General features: G+C 43.1%; 4 gene segments (V, D, J or C); 2 read left to right on the forward strand and 2 right to left on the reverse strand.

Moving 5' to 3' along the window:
* Positions 1 to 1,479: 1,479 nt before the first annotated feature.
* On the forward strand, positions 1,480 to 1,970 carry LOC115367884 (Ig kappa chain V region 3381-like). The segment is given in 2 exon segments: positions 1,480 to 1,531; positions 1,639 to 1,970. Coding segments are annotated over 2 exon segments (384 nt in total).
* Positions 1,971 to 15,893: 13,923 nt separating this feature from the next.
* On the reverse strand, positions 15,894 to 16,469 carry LOC115367562 (immunoglobulin kappa variable 6D-21-like). The segment is given in 2 exon segments: positions 15,894 to 16,201; positions 16,418 to 16,469. Coding segments are annotated over 2 exon segments (360 nt in total).
* A 1,410-nt stretch (positions 16,470 to 17,879) lies between these two features.
* On the forward strand, positions 17,880 to 18,370 carry LOC115367886 (immunoglobulin kappa variable 4-1-like). The segment is given in 2 exon segments: positions 17,880 to 17,931; positions 18,039 to 18,370. Coding segments are annotated over 2 exon segments (384 nt in total).
* Positions 18,371 to 19,527: 1,157 nt separating this feature from the next.
* On the reverse strand, positions 19,528 to 21,070 carry LOC115367569 (Ig kappa-b4 chain C region-like; the record flags this gene model as incomplete). The annotated part of the segment is given in 2 exon segments: positions 19,528 to 19,914; positions 21,040 to 21,070. Coding segments are annotated over 2 exon segments (366 nt in total), but the record flags the coding sequence as incomplete, so codon positions are not given.
* Positions 21,071 to 25,376: the final 4,306 nt, after the last annotated feature.

The raw sequence follows: 25,376 nt of genomic DNA on the forward strand, positions 1-25,376 counted from the left end.
TGTGCTGCCGGCGTGTCAGTGGCTGTGAAAGGCCTGGACAGCCACTGATCAACACTGGCCTCTTAACGGGTGGAGAGCAGAGAGGCAGGACACATATGCAAACACACACAACTATTTGAATGATCCTCCAGGGAACAGCGGACCCCCAAAACCTTGCTGAGAAGACAGAGGTGACTGTGAATAACAAAGGTCTTTCACATCTGAGCGGCAACAGAGAAAAACTGCTGAAGACAAGTGACTCATGACGAGGATAATGTGTGGAGAAACACCATGGTGAGAAGCTGGAATAGTGACTCCAATGCTGAAGGAACGGCTGGAGAAGCAGCTTGATTTAGGACGTGGAGGATTTGCCGTCAGTGTGAATGGAACCAGGGGCAGGTAGCTAGGTGAGCGCTTTCTGAGCTGAAGAGCAGATCAGAAAGAGCAGGAATCTCAGATCTTTAAAGGGAGAGGCAGTTTGCCAGGCTTTCAGATGGACTGAGAGACGGATACATCTGATGAATAAACATGAGGTGGGTGGGTTTGATTGGTCTCTGTCCATTTCAGTGAGAAGACCAGAACATTGTGAGGAGAACAACAGGTGGAATATGCAGGGGGAAGCAGACAGGTGGAAGTCTATGGTTGAGGCTCTGAATATGGAAGATGTGAGAAAAGTGAAGGAGGCCAGCAGAAACTTGGCTTGAGTGTGTGAGCGTTATGTGGGTGGTGTCAACCTCAGGGAATAATGTTGATAGAAATGGAGAGAAGAAGCAGTGTTGAGAGAAAGATGATGGGAAGGCAAAACGGACTCCTGATGTTGGAGGCCTCTATAGAGCAGAGACATTTTGGGCCGTCTGGATGAGGCTTGGAGCAGCAGTCAGGCTTGGAGAAGAAGCTGATGCTCCTGAAGCATCAGGCTTTAAGGAGTTTCTGTCAGATGGTTTTTATGCTCCAGCAGTCACTCACTCACACACTGTTTCACTTCCCTTTAAGAAGCCTCTCATGTACATCAGCACACTAACATGATAGGAGCTAAAAACCTTTACATTACACTGGGAATAAATATTTTTAAAAAGTCTGCTCCACATCAGTTGATATATAGGCTATTACTTTATTTAAAGAGCTGGAAATTAAAATTGTACTGAAAATAACGTTTTTTACTATTGTATTAAAAAATCATATTTTTTTTACTTCTCTTTTACTTTTTTAGACCTCAGTGTAAATGTACATTAACATATTGTCTTTTCTGCAAAAATCTGGAAAAAGAAACATTGAGGTATTATACTCAATTATGAATGAATCATTTTAGAAACGTCCTGATGAGAGTAATGTGTGTTCCTGTTGGAGTGGGTCAGAGCATTTCCATAGAGAGCCACTTTGCATCAGCAGCACCATGCTCCAGTGCTCTGGGAGAGTTTATAGTCCTGAGAGTTGAAGACTGGATGACTGACAGCTGTCCTTCATGACAACAGAAGCCCCAGAAATCCTCCTCATCCAAACATGACTTTGAGCTCCATCCTCATCTGGACTCTCCTCTGCTGCTGCTTGACAGGTAAAGTCCAGAGAATCAAAGTCCTCTCCTCTATGAAGATCCGTCCCTCTGAAATGAAGCGGAGAAAAGCATGACGCTGCTTTGTGTTTTTGTCTGTGTGTCCTCAGAGTCCAGAGGCCAGGTCACAGTGACTCAGCCTGGAGCAGTGAGGGCTGCTCTGGGAGCCTCCATCACCATCACATGTAAAACCAGCCAGAATGTTTATGTGTGGAGCAGCAACCACTATTTAGCCTGGTATCAACAGAAAGATGGAGAAACTCCTAAACTGCTAATTTACGATGCTAATACTCGAGCATCAGGGATTCCAGGTCGTTTTACAGGCAGTGGATCAGGGAGTGACTTCACTCTGACCATCAGTGGAGTCCAGGCTGAAGATGCAGCAGTTTACTACTGTCAGAGTGTCCATGAAATCAACAGTAAAGGAGTGTTCACACAGTGAAAAAGCGTCATACAAAAACCTCCCTCAGTCAGACTGAACAGAAACTGAAGTGACTGCTGCAGCTGGAAGCTACTGCAGGGACTGATACAGTTCACTGAGGACACACACACACACACACACACACACACACACACACACACACACACACACACACGCACAGTTGATTAGAACATATCATCTTGTTGATAGTGTCAGTGTCAGTTTTCCCTGTGAGCTTCAAACAGCCACCTCCCACCTCAACAAGCTGAAAGTTCCCCCAAATGAAGAGGACAGTTCCAGTGAAGAAGCCCAATCAGAAACATTCAAAGCACAACAACATGGAGCAAAGTGAGCTGCCCTGATGCCGACCCCCAAACCACTGCTGCATGACAGCTTGAAGTCTCTGAAAGTCCATTTTCATGTCATAGTGGAATGAATGGAAACCAATGGCTGTAATAAAAGGGAGGAAAATGATATGTGAGTTCTTAAATACCACTGCTTGCTTTGGGAAAAGATCAGCAGGAACATTTTATAGATTTGACACTGAACATTCAGAGTCACTGGGATGGTCCTTTAAGGCCTCATGTCTACTTATGAGAAGATGTGAGCTCAACTGGCCAACTGTAATTGGCTGATCTGTGGTTCCAGTCAGGTGATATCACCACCTGCTGTGCTCTGCAGCAGATGACATCACCTGGAATCAGCCTATAGACAAGTTTACGCGCCAAACCCCGGGGGACGCCATTACCCTACAAAAATGCACTTCATTTCCGCCGGAAGCAGTTTGCGCAGCGTATGCCGGTGTAAACAAACTTCCATGCTAACGCAGCTTCGACTGGACATGTAGCTCGCTGCTCGTGAGGTTTCAATTTGAATAATTATGTCCTTACAATGGGAACACGATTCAACCACCTTTACTGTTTGTGTGAAAATAAAAGTTTATGTAAATGTAAAAATGTAATTTCATTTCATTATTGCACTGAACTACGATCATGAATGCTAGGCCTTATGTTCCTTAGCGTAACAGTTTCTTTTAACACAGTTCATCATTCATAGTAAGCTCATGCTGTACATTAATAACACTGGATGAATGAATTGCTTTGAGGAAACTAAACAAATGGCTTCAACAAGAAAGAGAACGTGTTTAATCCTAACAGGTATTAAACCGTAAAATACAGACGCAGCCCACGTAATTACATCACTATAAAAATATTCATATATAATATTAAAAACTACAATGCACACAGTATTTGTCGTGTTTATCTGTATTTAATGAACAACATGGCTGGGTGCTGATAGACAGGGTCCTCACGAGGCTCTGATCAGTGGACTCTTCAGGTTAACTAGGCCGGCACACTACCGCACATGTCGTTCCCGAACCACTTTTTTTTTTTTTTTAAGTATCCATCTTTAATTTCCTTTCGTCGGCAGGACAGAGCTAGCTAGCTAAAAACCTATGTATGTCTGTGGCTAAAAACAAACCAGCACGCCAAAACGGAAATGGATTGCATCGATGGGAGGAGTTTAGGATGTAGAGCGGAAACAGCTCATAAACTTGTCTATAGCATGTCACCGATTCAGTGTCCTGATGTCCGCCAGCAGATGTCAGGCCTCACACAGATTTGGGTTTGTGGTTTGGGGACTTCAAGATTGATTTATTTTTCTTTCTCTCATCTTTATCCACATTCTGCTCAAGTTAGTTTTCACTGAGCTCAGAATTTCAGGTTAAAAAGTGAAATGTACCAATCAGTATAGTTTAACACAGCAAAGGAAGTCATGCTCTTTTCACTCTTTTCTGACATGTAAGTTGTTGACTTTACTCAGTTTGTCCACAATGTGTAAAGAAAAGTGCAATAAAGCAGCTGTGAGTCAGACATCATGGTGAAAGCAGGAAACAGGATTTAATGAATCATATCATATTTAACATGTATGCAGAAACTGTTTTCAACAATCAGTTTTGTTTCTCCACTAAAAGTCCAGAGAGCAACTGATTCATTGAAAACCTCATGGTTGTCTCAATGACACGACTCTCTCACTGTGACAGGAATGACCTGACCGACATTCATTTTACTTTGTGAAACCTAGCTGATATAATAAAGTTAAATATCTATCAAACTGTGCCATAACACTGGCGGTTCTGAGGAGGGGCCAGCAGGGGCCAGTGCCCCCGTAACACTGAGTCTGGACCCCGCTGTGGCCCCCCCCCCCCGAACAAAGATTATACATTGTGATGCGGCTTTCACATAGCGTGCGGTTTGGGCCGTGCTCTGCGCTGGGTACAGCGCACATAGATCTATGACGGCGCAGATTTGTGCAGAGCAGCGTGCACACGCGGGCCATTTCTTCTTGTGGTTGTTGGCTCTGTACAGGACACTTTAGAGATGCTGTGTCAAACAGGGGCATCAGGGGGACGGTGCTGTTATTTCCTATTACTGACAAAGAAATGAGACATATGAACTGGAGGGAAAACTGGTTCACTGCAGCCACAAGGAATAGAAGACATGTTACTTTTTAATTTTTTTTATTTATACATTAATTCATTTTTTTTTTTTTTAATCGTTGGGCAACAGGTACAGTAGCCCTAAATGGATCTTGAATTGGAGTATTTTAAATTAAAAGCTGAAACTGAAAAAACATAATTGGAAAGGACAAGACACACAAGACACACACACACACACACACACCCCAGGTCCCGTCCCCGTATCAAGGAGCAAGCGCAGGCGGTATGGTATTAACGGTAACGACCGCAGTCTTCATGTCGGTGACCCTGACCAGAAGCCACGGAGCAGTTCTTGGCACATCATGGTGGCGCAGTCTGGACAACAGCACGGTCCTTGCGACCAGATGTTCAGCAGGCCAATGGACCGTCTCCATGACAACCGTGATGCAGGCATTGGCTCCTCCTAGCAGAAGAGAGCGCCTGCATCCGTCAGCATCACCAGTCTGTCGACCCTTATAGTCCAGTAATTTTAGCCCAAAATTGGGGTCAACCTAGGACAAAGTGCAAGAGAAGCAAATTGCAAGAGTTTTTTTCTCTTGCAATTTGTCCTAGGTTTTTTCCTAAAATGACTGGACTAATAGTCTCTGTGCAGGCTGCACCGACCACCGGAGACCGGCCTGAGGGGCGCACCTGCTGTGCAGCTAGCAGAGCCAGCTGGAGAGCCCGCCTGGGAAAGGCGAGACTCGCTTGGTCTTTGCTCAGTCTGAGAGCAGATCCAGCAGATGTGGACACCCCCCCCGCTGAACTTGGAGAGCGGACACACACTGCCGAGCGGCCAGCCCTATACAGGCAGCCTAACCTGGTCTCAGACCAGCCGAAGACCAACTCCAGCATGTGCGACACACACCTGCTGCCGAGCCGGCTTTTTATGGCCTCTGCTGCTCCGGCCAGTGACGTCACCAGTCACCCAGATGATGAGGACGCACGCGCAGCATAGACAACACCTGGGACAGTGCTCAGTACTTTACAGTCACCTGCACAGATACGTGTTTGTGACGGACGGCATGACGTCACAATGGTTCTGCATTGTTGATTGTTTGTGTCCACGGACACTGAGTATGCAGGTAACACATCCACTCAGTTAAAACAGGCTGTGGTGCTAGAGTTTGAAATTTGGTCTCAGCCTCAGTTGATGCTGAAATGACGATGAAATAGTCTGTGTGCGATTAAGATGAACATTGTTATGAGGTGATCCAGAATAAATTTGGAGACAACTGTAACTGTAGAGTGTATGGACCTTTTGTTTTGCCACTTGTGCTCCTTGCTTGAGTTTGTAATGTCTCCAATGATGTGCAGTGTGTTTCCTGTCATTGTGTGTGTTGTTGTTGAGCCTTGCTTTGTTCTAGCACCTCCAGCAGGCCAAAATGTAGCAGCTGTAGCGGTGGTTGAAATTTTCTCTTGGTGTGTTTTCATCAGGCGGTAACTGAACCAAGTTCCATAATCTGAATGCAGCTCTGTTTACACAAAGGCGTTCGTCATGAACGGCACGCATGCACGGCGTGCACGTATGTGGCGCTGGTTGCTACGCGACTGAAACAGACGCTAGGAAGTAGTTTTCCGTTCTGGCGCAGTTTTTCTCTGGTGGACAGCACAGCAGCTTCGGATGCACCGTGTAAAGAGGCAAATACATTTTTTAATTTATGAATTACCTGAACTAATGCTTCTTAATAAATTATGTTACATGAACAAAGGCTGTATTTTTTTCTCATTTCTTGTGATTTCACCTGTTACCTGTTGTGTGTGTGACTTCACATGGAATTTTATAATAAATGTATGACTATACTGCATTGTCTTTGCAAGAGTAGTGCATATCTAATGATGTTAATCATCTAGATTTCTAAAAATAAACGCAGACCAGTGTGCTCCGTGATCACATACACAATGAATGGCTGAGCCAGCCGCGGTCTGTGCTGTGCGCGTGCTTTGTGAAAGCCGCTTTAGAGCGTTGCACCTGGAAACGGCGGTCAGTTTTGTTGATCTACGGTGAAAACAACGAGCTCGAAAAGTCAACCACCTGATGAGAGGCAGTCAGAAGCAAGAAGCGACTACCACGAACAATATTTTATTGTTACAAGGTAACAATAAGCTTTTAGAGTGTAAATATGATGATGATTTATTGATGAAGATGAGAAGAAGACAGTGGTGTAATGAAGATGTGATGATGATGTTGATGAAACTGCCTGATAAAGATTTTAGAAGCAGGAGTTTGTAGCCTACTAAGTGAGAAGTTTGTCTGTACTAAGGTTACACTGAAAAATAGGATGTCTCCACTATTTCTGTCTCTTATATTTGTGTCTCAAATGTGATATTTTGAACCATTCAATTTGGTTACAATGGGTAATCACTAGTTTTATGGGGGAAAAAAATCAGATATAATTTTGAGTCTTTGGGCTCTAGTTTCCCGGCGCAGCGCGGGGTGGCGCAGTGAGGCGAACCCCGCGCAGAGCTAGTTTCGACCGGCGAAACGGCAGAGGCGGACAGTGTCCAAGTTTCGCAGGCGGAGGTTCGCCGAGATGGGAGTGGCGGCGCAGCGGGGGGAGGTGCCGACAGATTCGGCAATCTCCTTTGATCTGACATCAGCTGTGATGGGACAGTTGATATGGAGATATATGTATGTGCTGATTATGATCGTAGCATTGAATAGTGTTTTTTTCGGTATTTATTGCATCGTTCATGTGTCTGACATTCCGGAAGCCTGCCTGTGAGGTTTTGGTGACGTGTCCGCACTGCTCGCCGGTCTCCGCTCCGCGCCTGTCTCCTGAGCTCCGCTCCGCCTGCGGCAATAGACCTCCATGTCAGCTGTGTAAACTTTCATTACGCCTTCACGCAGCGCATTTTAAAGGCAAGGACAGGGGCTCATTTGATTGGTTAAATGTGAATCGGCTGTGTCAAACCCACTCCATGCCTTCTCTCCTCCCTTGCGCCGGTAGGAGGGACGGCGGAGTACTTGCGCCACCGAGAACGGCGTGCCAAACTTGGAAAATCCGCCTGGCCACACCCAGTTGGCGAAGCGCATCTGCGCTACGCCGCCGCCTCGCCTGGTCTGCGAAACTAGAGCCCTTAGTATTCAGTCACGAGGCAGAATGACATAATTACAGAAGATGAGGAGAGTATTAGAGCCACTGGAAAAAAAAAATAATAATAATACAGGGGTGTAAAAAAATGTTCCTGGAAACAGTCAGAATTCTAAGGAAAAAAGTCAGAATTTCTCAGATGTCCGACTTTTTTATTTTTATTTATTGATTTTAAGTAAGAATAGTCTCTCAATTTAATCTAATTAAGGCACAACACTTTGTCAAAAAGGTTTCTACTGCTGATGCTTATAACTCCTTAAAGGAATAGTTCACCCAAAAATCAAAATATAGTTATCATCTACTCACCACCTTGCAGGTAAGATGTCAGGGGAAGTTTTCTTTAGCCCTCTAGCACTGCTGGAGCTCCACGGGGAAACAGCTTTCTGTATTTTTTACAAACAGTGGATGTCTACAGTAAACACGGGCAAAATCAAATAAAAGTATCTCCAAAAAAGCTTCAAAATCCTCAAAGCTTCTCATCTGCCACAATCCATACGTCAGGAACCCGCAACATGCAAAATTACATGCAAAAGATGGTATTTTCTATATGATTACAGGCTAAATACGTCTCTATGCCATTCGCTTTGAGCACCATTTGAATGTTCTCTCTCTGGTCACGTGACAGCTCGTGCACGTGTGAATGCGCCTCAAAGCGAATGGCATACAGATGGATTTAGCCTGTAAACATAGATAAAATGTCATCTTTTGCACATAAATCTGCATGTCACTGGTTCCGGACATATGGATTATGGCTTCCAAGAAGTTTGGAGGATTTTTTAAACTGAAATGTCCCCAAGAATATAAGCTACTGGCATCTCACCTCCAATGCAATGGGTCCACGTTGACAAAGCAGCTCTTCAGAAGCTCTGAGCACTTGTTCTGAAAAAGACAAACAATATTGTGCAAAGAATGTGCATTTGTTTACAACAAAGCCAGCGAAAAATCAATACATGGAGCAATGGATAACATTATTTATCATATACAATGTTATGACATGTATATTTGTGTAGTCTTAACTGTTACTTTTTACCACGGATCTTTTGTAGCACAGAGGAGATATGTTGCTCAAACACTCGGTATTTAGTGTTAGTGTATGCTTATGAGTTGCAGAACATAATAAATTATCTTGAAGGAGTAGATGTTTACCAGTAAGCATGAGTCAAATAATTTAACAATATGTTAAATTATTATTTGTTTTAAAAATGTAAATTACTTATCAAACAGACCTAACAATTCAACTACCAATGAATGAGCAGTAGTATGCCTGTGATAACACAGATTGAATATGAAAAATTAGCCGAAGTGATACCGCTTCTGGGCGGCACGGTGGTGCAGTGGTTAGCACTGTCGCCTCACAGTGAGAAGGTCCTGGGTTCAATTCCCACCCAAGGTCCTTTCTGTGTGGAGTTTGCATGTTCTCCCCATGTCTGCGTGGGTTTCCTCCCACTGTCCAAAGACATGCAGGTCAGGTGAATTGGAGAAGCTAAATTGCCCCTAGGTGTGACTGTGTGTGTGAATGTCAGTGTTTGTCTGTCTGCCCTGCGATGGACTGGCGACCTGTCCAGGGTGTTTCACTGCCTTCGCCCTATGAGCGCTGGGATAGGCTCCGGCACCCCCTCGCAACCCTAGTGATAAGCGGTTTAGAAGATGAATGAATGAATGAATGATACCGCTTCTCTGAATAGACAAGCTAAGCTGTCAGTGCGCTGCTGTAGCCTGGAAAGTTTCTTTGCCTTTTGGCTGGTGCGGTGCCGGTGCAGTTGTTATTGTGCCAAAAAAAAAAAAAAAAAAAAAAAAAAAAAACCTCATCGGATCTGCACGATTCACACAAGTCACCCAAATGGGCACGAAAAAAGCGAGTTGCGCTTTTCGGCGCGCTGTTTGCATCCCTGGATGTTACAAGGTTGGCTTTCAGCAATGAGACGCCAGGTGGAAGGCAGAGAGCCTCCATTCTCACTAGGGCTGTAGCGATACACTAATCTCACGATACACGATATTCAGCTCACGATACGATATATATCACAATATTCGGCCAACGATACGATTTGATATGATTCGATACACTTACATTATTTTCTGAAAGATTTTAAAGGGACAGTGATTTTGGTGACATCTTGTGAGTGTTCCATTGACTTGGATTGAATTAATTGAACTGAAAACTGAAAGCATCAATCAATTACACAATATATGGCTCTGACTGGACAGAGAGTCTACAATTTGCAAATGCTGGACAAAATGAATCAAAGATGTGATGAGAAAATTAGTGTGGCTTGACTCCAATAATTTAACAATATGTTAAATTTAACAATTTGTTAATTATTTTAAAAATATAAATTACTTATCAAACAGTCCTAACAATTCAGCTAGCAATGAATGAGCAGTGGTATGCATGTGATAACATAGATTGAAAAATAAGCCGAAGTGATACCTCTTCTCTGAATAGACAAGCTAAGCCAGTGTGCGCTGTTATCCAGGGAAAATAGAGCAGAGTGACAACTCTTCGCTTTGTTACACAATCTATCAGTGCGCTGTTGTAGCACACTGACATGGATTGAAGGTGCTGGATTTATATCCGCCGCCTCTCTCCTGAATCTTTTAGCTTTAGAGAAAGACGTCGGCGTCTGTGTAAAGAGAGTACCTAGACGGGTAACTTGTTAGATATGCTCTACATCGACACTAGCGGCTGGCTGACCTAATCGCTCTCCTGCAACGCGAACGGGGGAAATGGGCGGCGAGCAGAGCGCCAGACGGAACATGGGGGATTTGAATGGGGCTTAATGCATCAATACTCGCGGCTGAAAAAAACTATACTTTCTGGGGAAACAAAATATCGATATATATCGCAGAATCGATAAAATTGCTCAGCCTTAATTCTCACTCATAACAAGTCACAAGTCATGTAGTTAACAATCACAATTGCTCTGGAGCTTTTTAATAAAGGTAAAAATCAATGTAGCATAGCCACGGGAAAAAATCCTGCATAGTTTCTCTTTAAAGGTGGTCATGTAATTAATATAGCACATGATAGAAAGACAGCGCAACAAAAAAAGCATAGGTGAGCAAGGGCACAAAAGATAGCATTATATTAATAAACTAATAATGGAGGCACCTCGCTTAAAATTCAGGTTAAAAGATGTCTTAAGATTCTTTTTAAATATCAGAGGTGGAGGTCATGTTTTAAAAATACTTACTACAGTAAAATTGCACCTTGAAAAACAACTCAGACCCCAAAAAGTAATAATTTATAACTATCACGGCACATTGAGCTCTGACAATGAACACATATTCTTAAACTCCATGTGTGTGTCAGATGTTGGGATAGTCTGTGTTTATATTCAAGTCACCTTCAACTCAAGAGAAGTTACAACATGAACATGGGAACCCATAGAAGGATGCAAAATTTGGATAGCAAGTATTTCCTAGCTAGCTGGCTCTTGTCATGCTTCCTGAGCAATGTACAGAAGTCAAACAAGTTACCAACACCTGACACTGAAACAAATGTTTGGTCGTACACTGCAAAATTTTTCGCTGTGAATTCACAATAAATTATTGGATAAGTTTTGCATGACTTTCACAGTAAGGATTACAGCAATATACTGTGAAATGTACTCACAGCAATTTACTGTAATTTCACATCTGTGATATTATAATGCATTGTTGTAAAAGCACAACTGTGTACTGTAACTTCACAGCTTCAATGACAAAGCAATTACTGTGATATTACAGTACATTACTGGGGAAGTACAACCTTTTGCTGTATATCATTACAATAAGGCCCTGTACTTTTACAGTGTGTACTGTGAAAGGAATGCACAAGTTGACAGTAACTTACTGTGAATTTACTATGTATACTGTGGAAATCATGCAAAAATTGGCCAATAATTTACTGTGAAAGTAATGCAGATGAAGTTTCCATTTACTGTGAATTTACAATTATTGTACAATTAAGACACCAACACACAACTCTGAGGTAAAGTCAATGTTAGCCCAATGGCATATTTATTTACAAATAAAGGGTTATTCAACATAAATGCCAAGAAATTCAAGAATTCAAGAAATTCAACTTCCTAGTCCTAGTCAAACTTTTCAAAGCATCTTAAAATGCAGAGAAACTGTGCAGAAACTTGCCATTCAACTCCCCAGCTGTGTCCCAATAACAGTAAGAGAATGGGAGTGAGCCCTACATGGCAAGGTAAGAGAGGAAGGGAGAGAGCGATGAAGGGATGTGGTGAAGGGGTCAGGCGCTCCTCTCAGTCTCAAACATTCTATAATCCAGATGCAACAGCGTTGTACATAAACCTTATAGTGCAAAGTTGTCTTCAAAAAAAAGTACAAAAAGAACTACTCAAAACTGAGCCTGACAACTGCTGCAGCAAAAAAAAACAAAAAACTAAGATGCCCACTCAAAGTCAGTTAGTTTCCTCAAAAGGTGCTCATATGAGGGTTCATTGTTGTCGCTTCCTGGTCTTTGAGCCTCTTTCAGGATTGATGCCCAAGAAGAACCTGTTAATAAGCAAAGATAGTTTCAGTTTTAAATAGACTTATGTATTGCAGGCAGCATGTATCAAGTTGAGTCATCATCCTTCATAATCTTATCATATGCACACTCAACAGTTCAGTAAAAGCATAATGTACAGTATTTAGGTATTCAAATTTAAATAATAAGATCGGCTGTGGTAAATAGCAAACGCTAACGTTAGCTAGCTAGCGTTAGCTAGCCTATATCAGACCACATGGGCAAATGCTACAGCTAGCTAACGTTAGCTAGTTAGCTAATAGTGCTAATCAGTGTTGCCAACTTGGCGACTTTCTCGCTATATCTGGCGACTTTCCAACTCCCCATGGCGACTTTTTTTGTCAAAAGCGACTAGCGACAAATCTAGTGACTTTTCCTGGTGTTACTGGAGACTTCTGGTATTTTGGAAACTGACATGAAAGCTCGTATCGTTCCTCTGCAGTTCCTGTTCTCAGTGAGCAGCGGGTGCTGCCGCGAGCCCCTCCCCCGCCCCAAAGTCCTCACAGGTGGTCACAGCCTCGAGCCGCGCGCGGCAGTCGCAGGCAGCTGCAGTCAGGAGAGGAGCAGAGAGGAGACCCACCACTCCGCGTCCAGGCAGCAAATGAATCGCGCATGCGCAAAGCCGCCGTTGGTCCCGCCCTTCCCGTAAATTTGTAGTTCTAAAACATATTTAGGATGTTTTTTACTCACTTTTTGTCTCTCCTACGATGTTATTCCTCTCCTACAGCATCCATTACAATCACGGGCAAATTGCCAATTATGCAAATTAGGCGATGACGTCATTTGGCGACTTCTAGCGACTTTTAGGACAGCCAATAGCTACTTTCCTTACTGAGGAGTTGGCAACACTGGTGCTAATATCACTTAAAATAGCATGGGTGTAGTGCAAACAGACGTTATGCCTGCAGCTCACCTTCTCCATTCAGCCCAGAAGAGAAGAAGGAAATGGCCTCTTCAGGTTCAGTGCCGAGTTTGGTTATGTCATGTGACTTACCAGGGAATATCTGAATACAAAATTTCACTGTAATAATACTGCTGAATGCTGTGAAATCCTTCCATTTTTTTACTGTGTTGCTGTGATATTACAGACCTTGTTGTGATATAACAGGGGTTTTTGATTGCAGGATTTTACTGTAAAATAACAGTTAAATGCTGTAAAATCCAAGGATACTGTAGTTTTTACAGGTATTCATTGGGATATTACAGAGGAACTTAATTACAACAACTTACTGTAAAATAATACTATTAATTATTGTGAAATGCTGGTAATTTATTACAGTGTACAGAAACCTCCTGGTGGCTGCACAGCGGAATGAACAAACAGACCTCCAGGCCATGGCCTGGACAGGCTAACATTATGCCTGTTTGGTTCGTTAGCGAGCGAACTAACACTAACGTTAGCTCGCTAACGCTAACAGTCGTAGCGGTACTTCAGATATATTAACAGGCAAAAAAAACGCTGGATAACTTACTGTGGCAAAACGGGTGGTTGAAAGAAATATTACTAAAAGGTTTGAATTTAAATGTGCTCGACAACGCCACCTGGGGGAATTTCACCCCCAGGAACTTAATTTACAGGTTCGTATGCACCCAGGCCAGACAAATCAGTATAAAAATATAGATTTATTATCAAAAATATTAAAACAAGGTGGAATACAACCAGTGACAGATTTCTTTTCAAATACTATAATACTGCAGCTACAGAAACCTCACTTGGGGTCGCCAGTACCAGTATGCTCAAACAGGAAATCAAAGCAAGTACAACTGAGAAAAAAGCTCAAAACAACTAAAGGAATAAACAATGAATTAAACACACTTAAACTTTGAAGTAATCAAACAAAGCATTAAACACACACAAAACGAAATTAAGAAAGAACACAAAAGATAAAGCAGAGCAAATAGTAATAAACTCAAAACACAATCCTCATAACAGGCAATATACAGGAAAACAAAATATAAAATGAATCAGGGGGGACTGACCCGAAAGTGGGCCAATGGTAGCTCGTCTCAGCGTACAATGGTGCGGGAGATCGGCCAATCACAGCACGGCACTTATAGTAGTCACTGGCAGTAAACAGGCGGAGTAAAACAAAACGGTGGGAGCCAACAGTAGACAGTGTAGCTGTGCAAAGCAGTGTAATGCAACTCGATATAGCACAAAAACAACGGCTACAACAATAGCTACATGGCAGCATGCAAGACAATAGATGAAATAATAGACAACACAGTACAAGACACGACAAGACAAGACCATAGACAAGACCATAGACAAGACAGCAGTAGAGTCCCGGTGCACCAGGGTGTTGACCGCCGGAGAGTGGAGCACCGCAGCGCACAGCCGGGCCAAAGCGTGCCTGCGAAACGTGCACACACACACACACACAAAAAAGACAATTACAATCGTGTGTTAAATGTGAATGAAGAGGCGTAAACCGGCTACAGGCCACCTACCACGGAGCAAAGGCGCCGCTTCCCCGCCGGAGAGGATAGGGAAAGCAACAGGCCCCAATTAAACGCTGCGGAAGAGAGCGAACCACAGCATAGACAACTCCGATCCCACACATCTGCAGCCAGCAGACAGCCCAACTGCAAGCACAACGTAAAGCAGGTGTAAGGCCCAGACACCATAAAAAACACCCCGAACACCACAAAACGAAAAGGGACTTACAATTGCTGAGAGGTGGAGAGAACCTGGCGAAGTCAGCAACGCCAACCGCCACAGTTCAAACCACACGGAGCGCCGCGCCGCGCCGGCCCAAGGGAGGCGAGGTAGCACACTGAACAGACACACCTGAGCAGCTATATTACTTGCGGCTCCGCCCCGCAATCAGTGCCGTGCAATGACCCACACCTGGTGTGGAATGAGTGAGGGGGAGGGAGAAGGGGAGGAAAAAGACCATCCTGCCACATTCCCTTACATTACCTTTCTCCAAAAGAATAAACAAGACAACGCAAAAGTCAAGTCAGCTGGACTGGTGCATTCATAGTTGAGCGGGAGACTTTTGTTACTGCGCATGCGCACTTCCTCTTTGAATGTGCAGTGAGAGTGTGACTGTTGGCTACTTATTGTTGCGAGTGAGCTTAACTCTAAATAAAGTAATCTTAACTCTAAACATTAAGTATTTTGCATTTTTCACCATGCAAGTGATTGTTACTTCATAAATACCAGTCATAAGTGCATATTGTTGATTACCTAGTAAAGTTAACTAATATAATGCATGTCAGGGCAACTATTGCATTTTACAGTGTGGTCAGTGAGTAGTGATTTTTTGTGATTGAATGAAAGGCACTATTTCTGAACAAGAAAAACAAGAAAAATAACAAGAATGAGTTTAAAAGTTCCTTTTACCAAATATAAAAACTAAAGTACTTCCAGTAGCGGTTTTAGGCATTGGCGAAGCGGGCAGCCGCCCGGCGATGGCGGCCGGTGGCTTTTTTATTCAAACAAGATTTTGTCCATATAAAAAGCATTTTTCCAAAAAAAGGTATTTGTACAGGTGCCGGCGCCCCTGCCGTGCACAGCATGGCCGGCTCTGGGAGGGGCGCCTCTAGCGGCCGGAGGGGCTCCGGTAACGGCCAGTAACGTCTGTGAATGGGGAGCGGAGAGGGTTAGGAGTAGTAACATGGAAGGACGCAAGGCAGCAATTTCGCCCAGGGCGGCAACATGGGCAGAACTGCCACTGAGTACTTTCTTAAAATCTCTCTGAAAAATGTAGTATATGTAATATTTATATAATATATAGTAATATATGTACAAGCATGAAGGGCAAAGTCTCTAGTGTTTCATTGTCTCTGCAGCTGTTGAGTCAGATCAGTTCCTCTCCAGCTGAGGGAGGTTTTTGTACGACGACGTTTCACTGTGTGAACGGGTAGCTGTAACCCTGCTGACAGTAGTAAACTCCTGAATCTTCAGCCTGGACTCCACTGATGGTCAGAGTGAAGTCAGTCCCAGATCCACTTCCACTAAAACGACTTGAAACTCCAGACTGAAGGGTTGTGGCATATTTAATCAGGAGTTTAGGAGCTTCTCCAGGTTTCTGAAGATACCAGTGGAGGTAGTAACTAATACTTGTACTGGCTTTACATCTGATAGAGACAGTCTGTCCTGGACTAACAGACTGAGATCCAGGAGACTGAGTCAGAGTGGTTTCTCCTGATGAATCTGGAAAATATCCAAAAGAGCAGAAGGGTTATTGAGACAAATACAGCTTGGAGAAAGATGATGAATATGAAAACAGAAGAGGAGGATTTCTTTAACATGGAGAACAGATGGAAGAAGGTGAATGCTGCTGGTCTCAGTGTTTCTCCATCACAGCAGAAGATGATTGTGGTAAAGCTGGTTGCATCCTGAAGCCAAGTTTTCAGAAGAGAGTCTCACCCTGAACAAGGAGCCCCAGGGTGCCCAGCAGGAGAATCTGTGACATCATCATTGTGCTGCCGGCGTGTCAGTGGCTCTGAAAGGCCTGGACAGCCACTGATCAACACTGGCCTCTTAACGGGTGGAGAGCAGAGAGGCAGGACACATATGCAAACACACACAACGATTTGAATGATCCTCCAGGGAACAGCGGACCCCCAAAACCTTGCTGAGAAGATAGAGGTGACTGTGAATAACAAAGGTCTTTCACATCTGAGCGGCAACAGAGAAAAACTGCTGAAGACAAGTGACTCATGACGAGGATAATGTGTTGAGAAACACCATGGTGAGAAGCTGGAATAGTGACTCCAATGCTGAAGGAACGGCTGGAGAAGCAGCTTGATTTAGGAGGTGGAGGATTTGCCGTCAGTGTGAATGGAACCAGGGGCAGGTAGCTAGGTGAGCGCTTTCTGAGCTGAAGAGCAGATCAGAAAGAGCAGGAATCTCAGATCTTTAAAGGGAAAGACAGTTTGCCAGGCTTTCAGATGGACTGAGAGACGGATACATCTGATGAATAAACATGAGGTCGGTGGGTTTGATTGGTCTCGGTCCATTTCAGTGAGAAGACCAGAACATTGTGAGGAGAACAACAGGTGGAATATGCAGGGGGAAGCAGACAGGTGGAACTCTATGGTTGAGGCTCTGAATATGGAAGATGTGAGAAAAGTGAAGGAGGCCAGCAGAAACTTGGCTTGAGTGTGTGGGCGTTATGTGGGTGGTGTCAACCTCAGGGAATAATGTTGATAGAAATGGAGAGAAGAAGCAGTGTTGAGAGAAAGATGATGGGAAGGCAAAACGGACTCCTGATGTTGGAGGCCTCTATAGAGCAGAGACATTTTGGGCCGTCTGGATGAGGCTTGGAGCAGCAGTCAGCTGCTTGGAGAAGAAGCTGATGCTCCTGAAGCATCAGGCTTTAAGGAGTTTCTGTCAGATGGTTTTTATGCTCCAGCAGTCACTCACTCACACACTGTTTCACTTCCCTTTAAGAAGCCTCTCATGCACATCAACACACAAACATGATATGAGAAGAAAACCTTTATTATACACTGGAAACAAATATTTTTAAAATTTCTGTTCCACATCAGTTCATATATAGGCAATTACTTTATTTAAAGAACTTGAAGTTAAAAATGTACTGAAAATTACTTTTTTTAGTACTGTAGTAGAAAATCGGTATTTTCGGTATTTTTCGGTATGCGGTATTGTACTCAATTATTAATGAATAAATTGAGAAACGTCCTGATGAGAGTAATGTATGTCCCTGTTGGAGTGGGTCAGAGCATTTCCATAGAGAGCCACTTTGCATCAGCAGCACCATGCTCCAGTGCTCTGGGAGAGTTTATAGTCCTGAGAGTTGAAGACTGGATGACTGACAGCTGTCCTTCATGACAACAGAAGCCCCAGAAATCCTCCTCATCCAAACATGACTTTGAGCTCCATCCTCATCTGGACTCTCCTCTGCTGCTGCTTGACAGGTAAAGTCCAGAGAATCAAAGTCCTCTCCTCTATGAAGATCCGTCCCTCTGAAATGAAGCGGAGAAAAGCATGACGCTGCTTTGTGTTTTTGTCTGTGTGTCCTCAGAGTCCAGAGGCCAGGTCACAGTGACTCAGCCTGGAGCAGTGAGGGCTGCTCTGGGAGCCTCCGTCACCATCACATGTAAAACCAGCCGGGATGTTTATGTTGCTAGTGGCGACCAACTTTTAGCCTGGTACCAACAGAGAGATGGAGAAATTCCTAAACTCCTCATTTACTATGCTAGTACTCGAGAATCAGGGATTCCAGGTCGTTTTACAGGCAGCGGATCAGGGAGTGACTTCACTCTGACCATCAGGGGAGTCCAGGCTGAAGATGCAGCAGTTTACTACTGTCAGAGTTTCCACTCTATCAACAGTAAAGGAGTGTTCACACAGTGAAAAAGCATCGTACAAAAACCTCCCTCAGTCAGGCTGAACAGAAACTGAAGTGACTGCTGCAGCTGGAAGCTACTGCAGGGACTGATACAGTTCACTGAGGACACACACACACACACACACACACACACACACACACACACACACACACACACACACAGTTGATGAGAACATATCATCTTATTCATAGTGTCAGTGTCAGTTTTCCCTCTGAGCTTCAAACAGCCACCTCCCACCTCAACAAGCTGAAAGTTCCTCCAAATGAAGAGGACAGTTCCAGTGAAGAAGCCCAATCAGAAACATTGAAAGCACAACAACATGGAGCAAAGTGAGCTGCCCTGATGCCGACCCCCCAAACCACTGCTGAATGATCCAAACAGCTTATCCTCCACACATCAACATCCATTCACTGAACACACAGCAAAACGTCACATACACATCAGTAACAATGTATGCTGAGGCTAATACCAATAGTGCAATAAAATGTCTGTTTAACAGATTACATGTTACATTAGTGTTGTGTCACTGTTCAGTGTGGTTATGGCTGTGGGATAAAAACTGTTCCAGAATCGTGTGGTGCGTGTTTTGATGGATCTGCATCTTCTGCCAGATGGCAAAAGTTCAAAAAGGTGGTGGACAGGGTGGAAAGGATCCTTGATTATGCTGTGTGACTTCTGCAAACAGCGCGAGGTGAAGATTAATAGTGACATTCCTTTAAATTTATGTCATTGTTCAAACTAGCACTCATTCCCATATGCTGATGATATAATGTTTTATTTTTATAATTGTGAATAATGAGAACAATGAGAGCAAGTTAAGCAGTAACAAAGCACATGAAAGATGCTTGGCCTAATCACTACTTTGCCTGGGAAGCATTATTCTGAATTAAATGAAGCTTTCCTGAAGTTTGACACCCTCATTTACATTTTGAAATCTTACAGTATGTGTGCCAGCTGAACCTAAAATCCACTCCTCCATCCCCGTGCTTTAAAATCAGTGAAGATCAGGACAAACGACACGACTAATTTGTTAAAAAGATTTTTTTTAATTATTATTTAAACATATATAGAGTATCAGCATTACAGCAAGAAAAATAATTGATTATTTAAAGATTTAATGAGAGAGAGAGAGAGAGAGAGAGAGAGGCATGAGGCAGAGTGAGAGCAGCTGCAGAGTGAAACCAGTAGCAGAAGTCCCAGTGAGTCAGGTCAGTTACTGGGGACACTGGTCTCTCCTCAGTGTCTCGGCCTGCAGAGCCTGGGAGCCCTGGGTGGCCTCACAGGTGACAGAGCCCAGCTTCCTCCACTGGTCTGCAGTGAGCCTCAGGGTGCTGCTCCAGCTGTAGAGGCCGTCCTTCTCCAGCACCCCGGGGCTCCTGCTCTGCTCCCAGCTGCTGCTGCTGCTGCTGCTGCTGCCGTCCACCTTCCAGGCCAGCCTCCAGTCTGAGGGGAAGCCCTTGTTGGCCAGGCACATGAGCGTGGCCCTCCCCTGCTGCAGCTCCTCTCTGGAGGGGGGCAGCACCGTCAGGGTGGGAGGGGCGTTACCCACTGAGAGAGAGAGAGAGAGAGAGAGGATAATAGAAGTTACTTTGAGGGAAAACAAAGTCCATCCTGTGGATTGCAGGAGGAGAACATGGAGGGCAGAGGAGGCTGCTGGTTCTTAGGATCTTTCTCAGAAGATTCAGGAGTGGGAGAGATTTGATGAACTGGTCTTCAAGCTTTCACTTCCCTCTCTGAGCTCAGTAACCATGGCAACAGACAGGCATCACTGCTCAACCATGACAACAGACAAGTTTCACTGTTAAAAATAAAGGTTGAAAGCTGTACACTCTTGCTCCGATGTACAAAGTTTTAACAACCTAAAACATCAGTGTTTGATAATTACAAATTATCCACTGGAGGTTAAATCTTTTTACCACCGAGATTTCTTTGTGGAGGACAACATGTTGTGACAGACAGTTTACTACAGTTGTGTTCACGACTGAAACACGGCAACAAATACACTCCATAACTGAAAAAATAAAATTAAGATCAAGTTCACTGACAGGAATAACTTCTCTAACTCCCTGATTTAAACCACTTCAGTATTTTGTTGAGAATTGATATTGATGATAGAGGATTATTATTAGTACCAATGAAGATGGCATGCTGTTCAAAGCATTAGTCTTGTAGAATGGCCGAGTTAAACATATTGAATGTTTTCATATATCACACCGATAAAATCAAAAAAAAAAAAAATAAAATAAAATTACACAAATTGTCAGGCAGAATACACACCCTTTTTTCTGTTTTTTTTTTTTTTGTTTGCTTTTTTGTAATGATATTGCTTCACATTCAAGAGTTTTTCAAACAGTCAGATGATCAGAATAACTTTAAAGATAAATATAGAAAACTGTTTTTTTGTAGACAATAAAATTACCTGCCTCCATAAACTGTAAAATGAATTTTCCATAAAAATCAAACAGCAAACTTATTCTTTTTTTGCTTTTCATTATCTTTCGTCAATATTAAGAGACATATAAGACATCATTGTTACTTAAGCACCATTTAATTTTAAATATCAGGCTCAAGACTAAGGACCGAAAGAATGGAAGAATAAAAATCAAAGAATAAAAACCATAAAGAGAGAAGAGAAACTGAATTTGAATTCATGGAGAAATTAAAGGTACTTACAGTCAACATTCAGTCTGGTTCCTCCACCAAAAGTCCACCACAGTGATACAAACTCATTGAGGCGCCGTACAAAAACCTCTGACTGTAGAGAGACACGGCTCTCTCACTTTGAAAACCACAAACTCACTGAGATCAGCCTCAGGCTTTAAAACTTAATAACAACTGACTGATATATTATCACTTACATTCAAACTATGTGAAAAATGGTCAATATTTATTACATTTATTTGTAATTTTTTTTTTGCAGTGAAACTGATTTCTTCACCAGTGAAATAAAACACATAAATTTCTCCCATACAATCTTTTTCATCATTCACAGTTATAAAAGTAAAAAAATCAAATCAAATCATTTTTATTGTCATTATGCAGTTTAAAAAACAGCACAATGAGACATAGTTGTGCAACCTCTAACAGCCTCCAAACAAGCGTATCTTACATGTGCACACATACACACGAGTAAGAAGCCCTACCATCATCATCATAATCATCAACATTCATCTCACATATCCATACACAAATAAATGAAACATCGTCAACAACAGTAAAAAAAAATATTGCACAACCCAACCCCTTCTGCCTCCCATCACTCCAGCACATTGCACAGCCCCCGTTATATTGCACAGCCTCTGTAACAGTCTTCTATGCACAGAGTCCCTGCTGCTTGCTGAGCTCTGTGATGGCCCTGGGAGCTGTTTTGCAGGCTGGAGGTTCGAGCTTTGGAGGCCCAGAAGCGCCTGCCAGAGTGGAGCAGGGAGAAGAGGTGATGCAGTGGGTAGGTGTTGTCCTGCAGGATGCTGTTTGCATGGCGGAGACAGCGAGTCCGAAAGATGTTATCTAAGGAGGGGAGGGGAAGACCGATGATTTTTCCAGCTGTTTTGATGACTCGTTTTAGTGATTTCCTGTCATTGTCCGTGCAATTTGCGTACCATGCAGTGATGCAGTCAGTTAAAATGCTCTCAATAGAGCAGTGATAAAAAGTCTTAAGCAGGTCTGCTGACAGGTTGTTCTTTTTTACAGTCCTTAAAAAAATAAAGCTGCTGGTGTGCTTTTTTTTTTTTTTTTTTTTTAATGGAACTACTATGGAAGTTGTGCTGACGTCCAATTTAAGGTCCTCTGTGATCCATGTCCCCAGAAACTTAAAATTGGACACTCTCACCACTTCCACATAATTAATAAGCAGGGGGGAGGGCTCTTCTCTGTGCCTCCTGAAATCCTGAAATCCACATTGATTTCTATTGTCTTTTTGACATATAGGGCCCTATCTTGCGCCAGACTCCCTAAACCCGTTATTTGCGGATTTAGGATTTAGGAAGAGGCGTTCCCCCGTAAAAGTTGCTATCTTGTGCACCTCCCGCTATCCGCAAAACACCTGCGCTACCCGCTATATTATGAATAGGTGTGTTTTGGGTGTTATGCCAGTTAAACCAATCAGTGTGCCAGGTGCCATTGCCTATAAGGGCAGGATGCGCTATCCTAAATCCTAAATCCTAAACCCGCGATGGAGAGCGGGAGGTAGATTTTCTCAGGGCTTCTACTGAGGCTAAAGCAAGGTGGCTTTATATACATATTAGGCTATATATTATATTATAGGCGAGTTAATTCGGGAGATGGAGCCACATGTGTCCAAGTGGACGTGTCACAAGGTTGTACTGATTGAGTAAAATCCCCGGGTCACACCACACACACACAAGAGGCAGAGGTGGAACTATGTGTAAACTAATTTATTGACAAGGTAGATTGGGCAAATAAAATATTAAAATAATAATAAAAATATAGCACAGCTGCTGGCTTATGATAAAACAATAAAACGTGCTGGGGTAAGTGTCCAATTAAAACAGTCTTTCCTCTAAACAGTCTATATGAGTAATATACTCAGTCCATTCCGGCGGCGTCCGGTCAGTCCGACCGTGTGCGTGGCGAGGCTCCGTCGGGGCGCATTGAAGCCGCCTGGGCGCGCTCTTGTGACAGCTCAAACTTTAGGGATAGCGGATAGCGGGTGGTCAGGACCACCCGCTATCCGCTTTCCCTAAAGTGTGTGCGCAAGATAGCAACTTTAGGGATAGCGCATGAAACACGCCCACGGACACACCTCCAGGCGCAAATGACGGAGTCGGCATAAGGATAGCGGGTAGCGGGTGGCGCAAGATACCGTTTAGGGATAGCGGAAGCTCCTAAATCCGCAATTTGCGGGTAGCGGGTAGTGGCAGCGGATAGCGGGAGGCACAAGATAGGGCCCTTAGGGTCAAGTTGTTTTCATTACACCATCCTACTAGCCTGTCGACTTCGTCTCTGTAGGCGGTCTCGTTGCTGTTGCAGATCTTCCCCACCCAACCTGATCTCACAGAAATCCGTGAAATGAGCACAACCTCTTAACAACGCATTGCGTGCTCCTGGCACATAACCTGTTATAATTACGTGTGGCCACCACAGAAACAGCGTCCACTGAAAGTCAATTAGGATCCGTGTCGTATGGCCACCACGCAAACGCTGTCCACTGAAAGTCAATTTCATGTGGGTGGTAGTTCATAGATCCCGGAAGTGCAAATTTAATCAAAATAAAATAATAAAATAAAAAATAAAAAATCGCCAGTTTTCTAGACTAGGCCTACCATATTGACCCGCATAAAAGACGACCCTGATTTTAAGATGACCCCTCTTTTTCAAGACCATTTTTGGAAAATAGGCTACTTTTTATATGGACAAAATCTTGTTTGAATAAAAAAGCCACCGGCCTGCATCAGGCGGGTCGGCCGCGGCACCGGCTGGTACCGCGCCCACCCGGTCAGGTCTGCGGGATCTGACAGGTGAGCGGTCAGTGCCGCGGTCGGCCCGCCTGGTGCCATGGCCGGTAGGAGTAGTATCTAACATGGAAGGGCGCAAGCCAGTAATTTCGCCTAGGGCAGCACATAGGCAGAACCGCCACTGTATAGTTTATAATGTCATCATTTTCATATTTTTCTAGTCCACAAAAATCACATTTTAAGCCATTTTGAAATCAATGAACGAAATTTTATTTTAATCTGAAAAACACCGGCGTTACCAAGGCAACACGCTTCATGCTACCTGGTGACTCCCGGCTTCTCGGCTTCAAAGACGTCACGCCGTGGGTGGTGGTTCATAGATCCCGGAAGTGCATAATAGACAGTCTCTTTTAAACACAAAAGGTTTAATATGTGATTTCAGAACCCGACGACCAGGATCTTCTGTTGCCTTCCTCTTCTTCCCACCACCCCCACTGTTCCTTGATTTGGATGTATAATTGCAGTAGCAGTTTTTATGTGCCTGAATGACAAGATTGTCCCCCTCTGAAGCCAATTGAGATTCTAGGTTTGTTTGGAGGTCATCTCCCTTCTCTTTGCTTCGAGCGATGATTGTCCTGATGGCTGTGGTCTGAAAAACTTGAAGTGGACCTTTTCCATTGCATGGTCGGAAGAGGCAGTTCTGGGTGCTGGCCATACTGACACTGAAAAATGATTAAAGTATATTATTCACTTTATTTCAAATTATATATTCAATTTATATATATATATATATATATATATATATATATATACACATGTATAGTTATACAGATGAAAGTATGTGGATACCTGGAAGATAGTCTCGGGGTGTGTCCTTCGTGGATGGAGCCTGCATGTGAGGATGTTAGCCTACTGTATGCTGGAAATGATCTTACTGTGTGCTGAAATTAATATCACAATAATACACAAATTATTATTGGAAAGTTCAATTTTAATCTCAGATTGATTGTTTGGATTAAATTAGTAAACTTGTAATAACATGTTGTTACTGTTATGTTACTGTCAGGTAACTAGCTAATATGAAGTTAGCTAGCTAGCAACTTACCAATATTCATTCATTTATTTGTTTTATTACATTAATTATTTAAGGGGAGCATTTCTGCACATGAAAACAAAAACCTACAGTCTTTCTTTGTTGATTAAATAAAAAAAAAACAAAAAAAAAAATCCTGATTTTTGCCTCATTTTTACACAATTTATGCAAAATATGCTAATGAGGGAAGGTTGTAGGGCTTCACCATGGTAAGAAATGAGTTTCTGGACATCACAAACATGGATTTAGGGTCTTAGATCACCTTTCTAAGTTAACTAGAAGCCACATTATAGCCATTTCCTGTTTTTTGCTAATAATTAGCTAATTATGCTAATTACAAAAAATGCTCAACATGCAACTCTTAGCAACCAATTTTAATTTCATATACTAGGCCTATATATTGCATTTCAATCATAAAAGTTTATAATAATCAACATTTGCGGGTTCACAATGGGGCTCTATGGGCTGGCTACTAGACTAATGTAGAATACTGAATCTCCATG

The sequence above is a fragment of the Myripristis murdjan genome, chromosome 11 (genome assembly GCF_902150065.1).
Source record: "Myripristis murdjan chromosome 11, fMyrMur1.1, whole genome shotgun sequence".
NCBI classification, from domain to species: domain Eukaryota; kingdom Metazoa; phylum Chordata; class Actinopteri; order Holocentriformes; family Holocentridae; genus Myripristis; species Myripristis murdjan.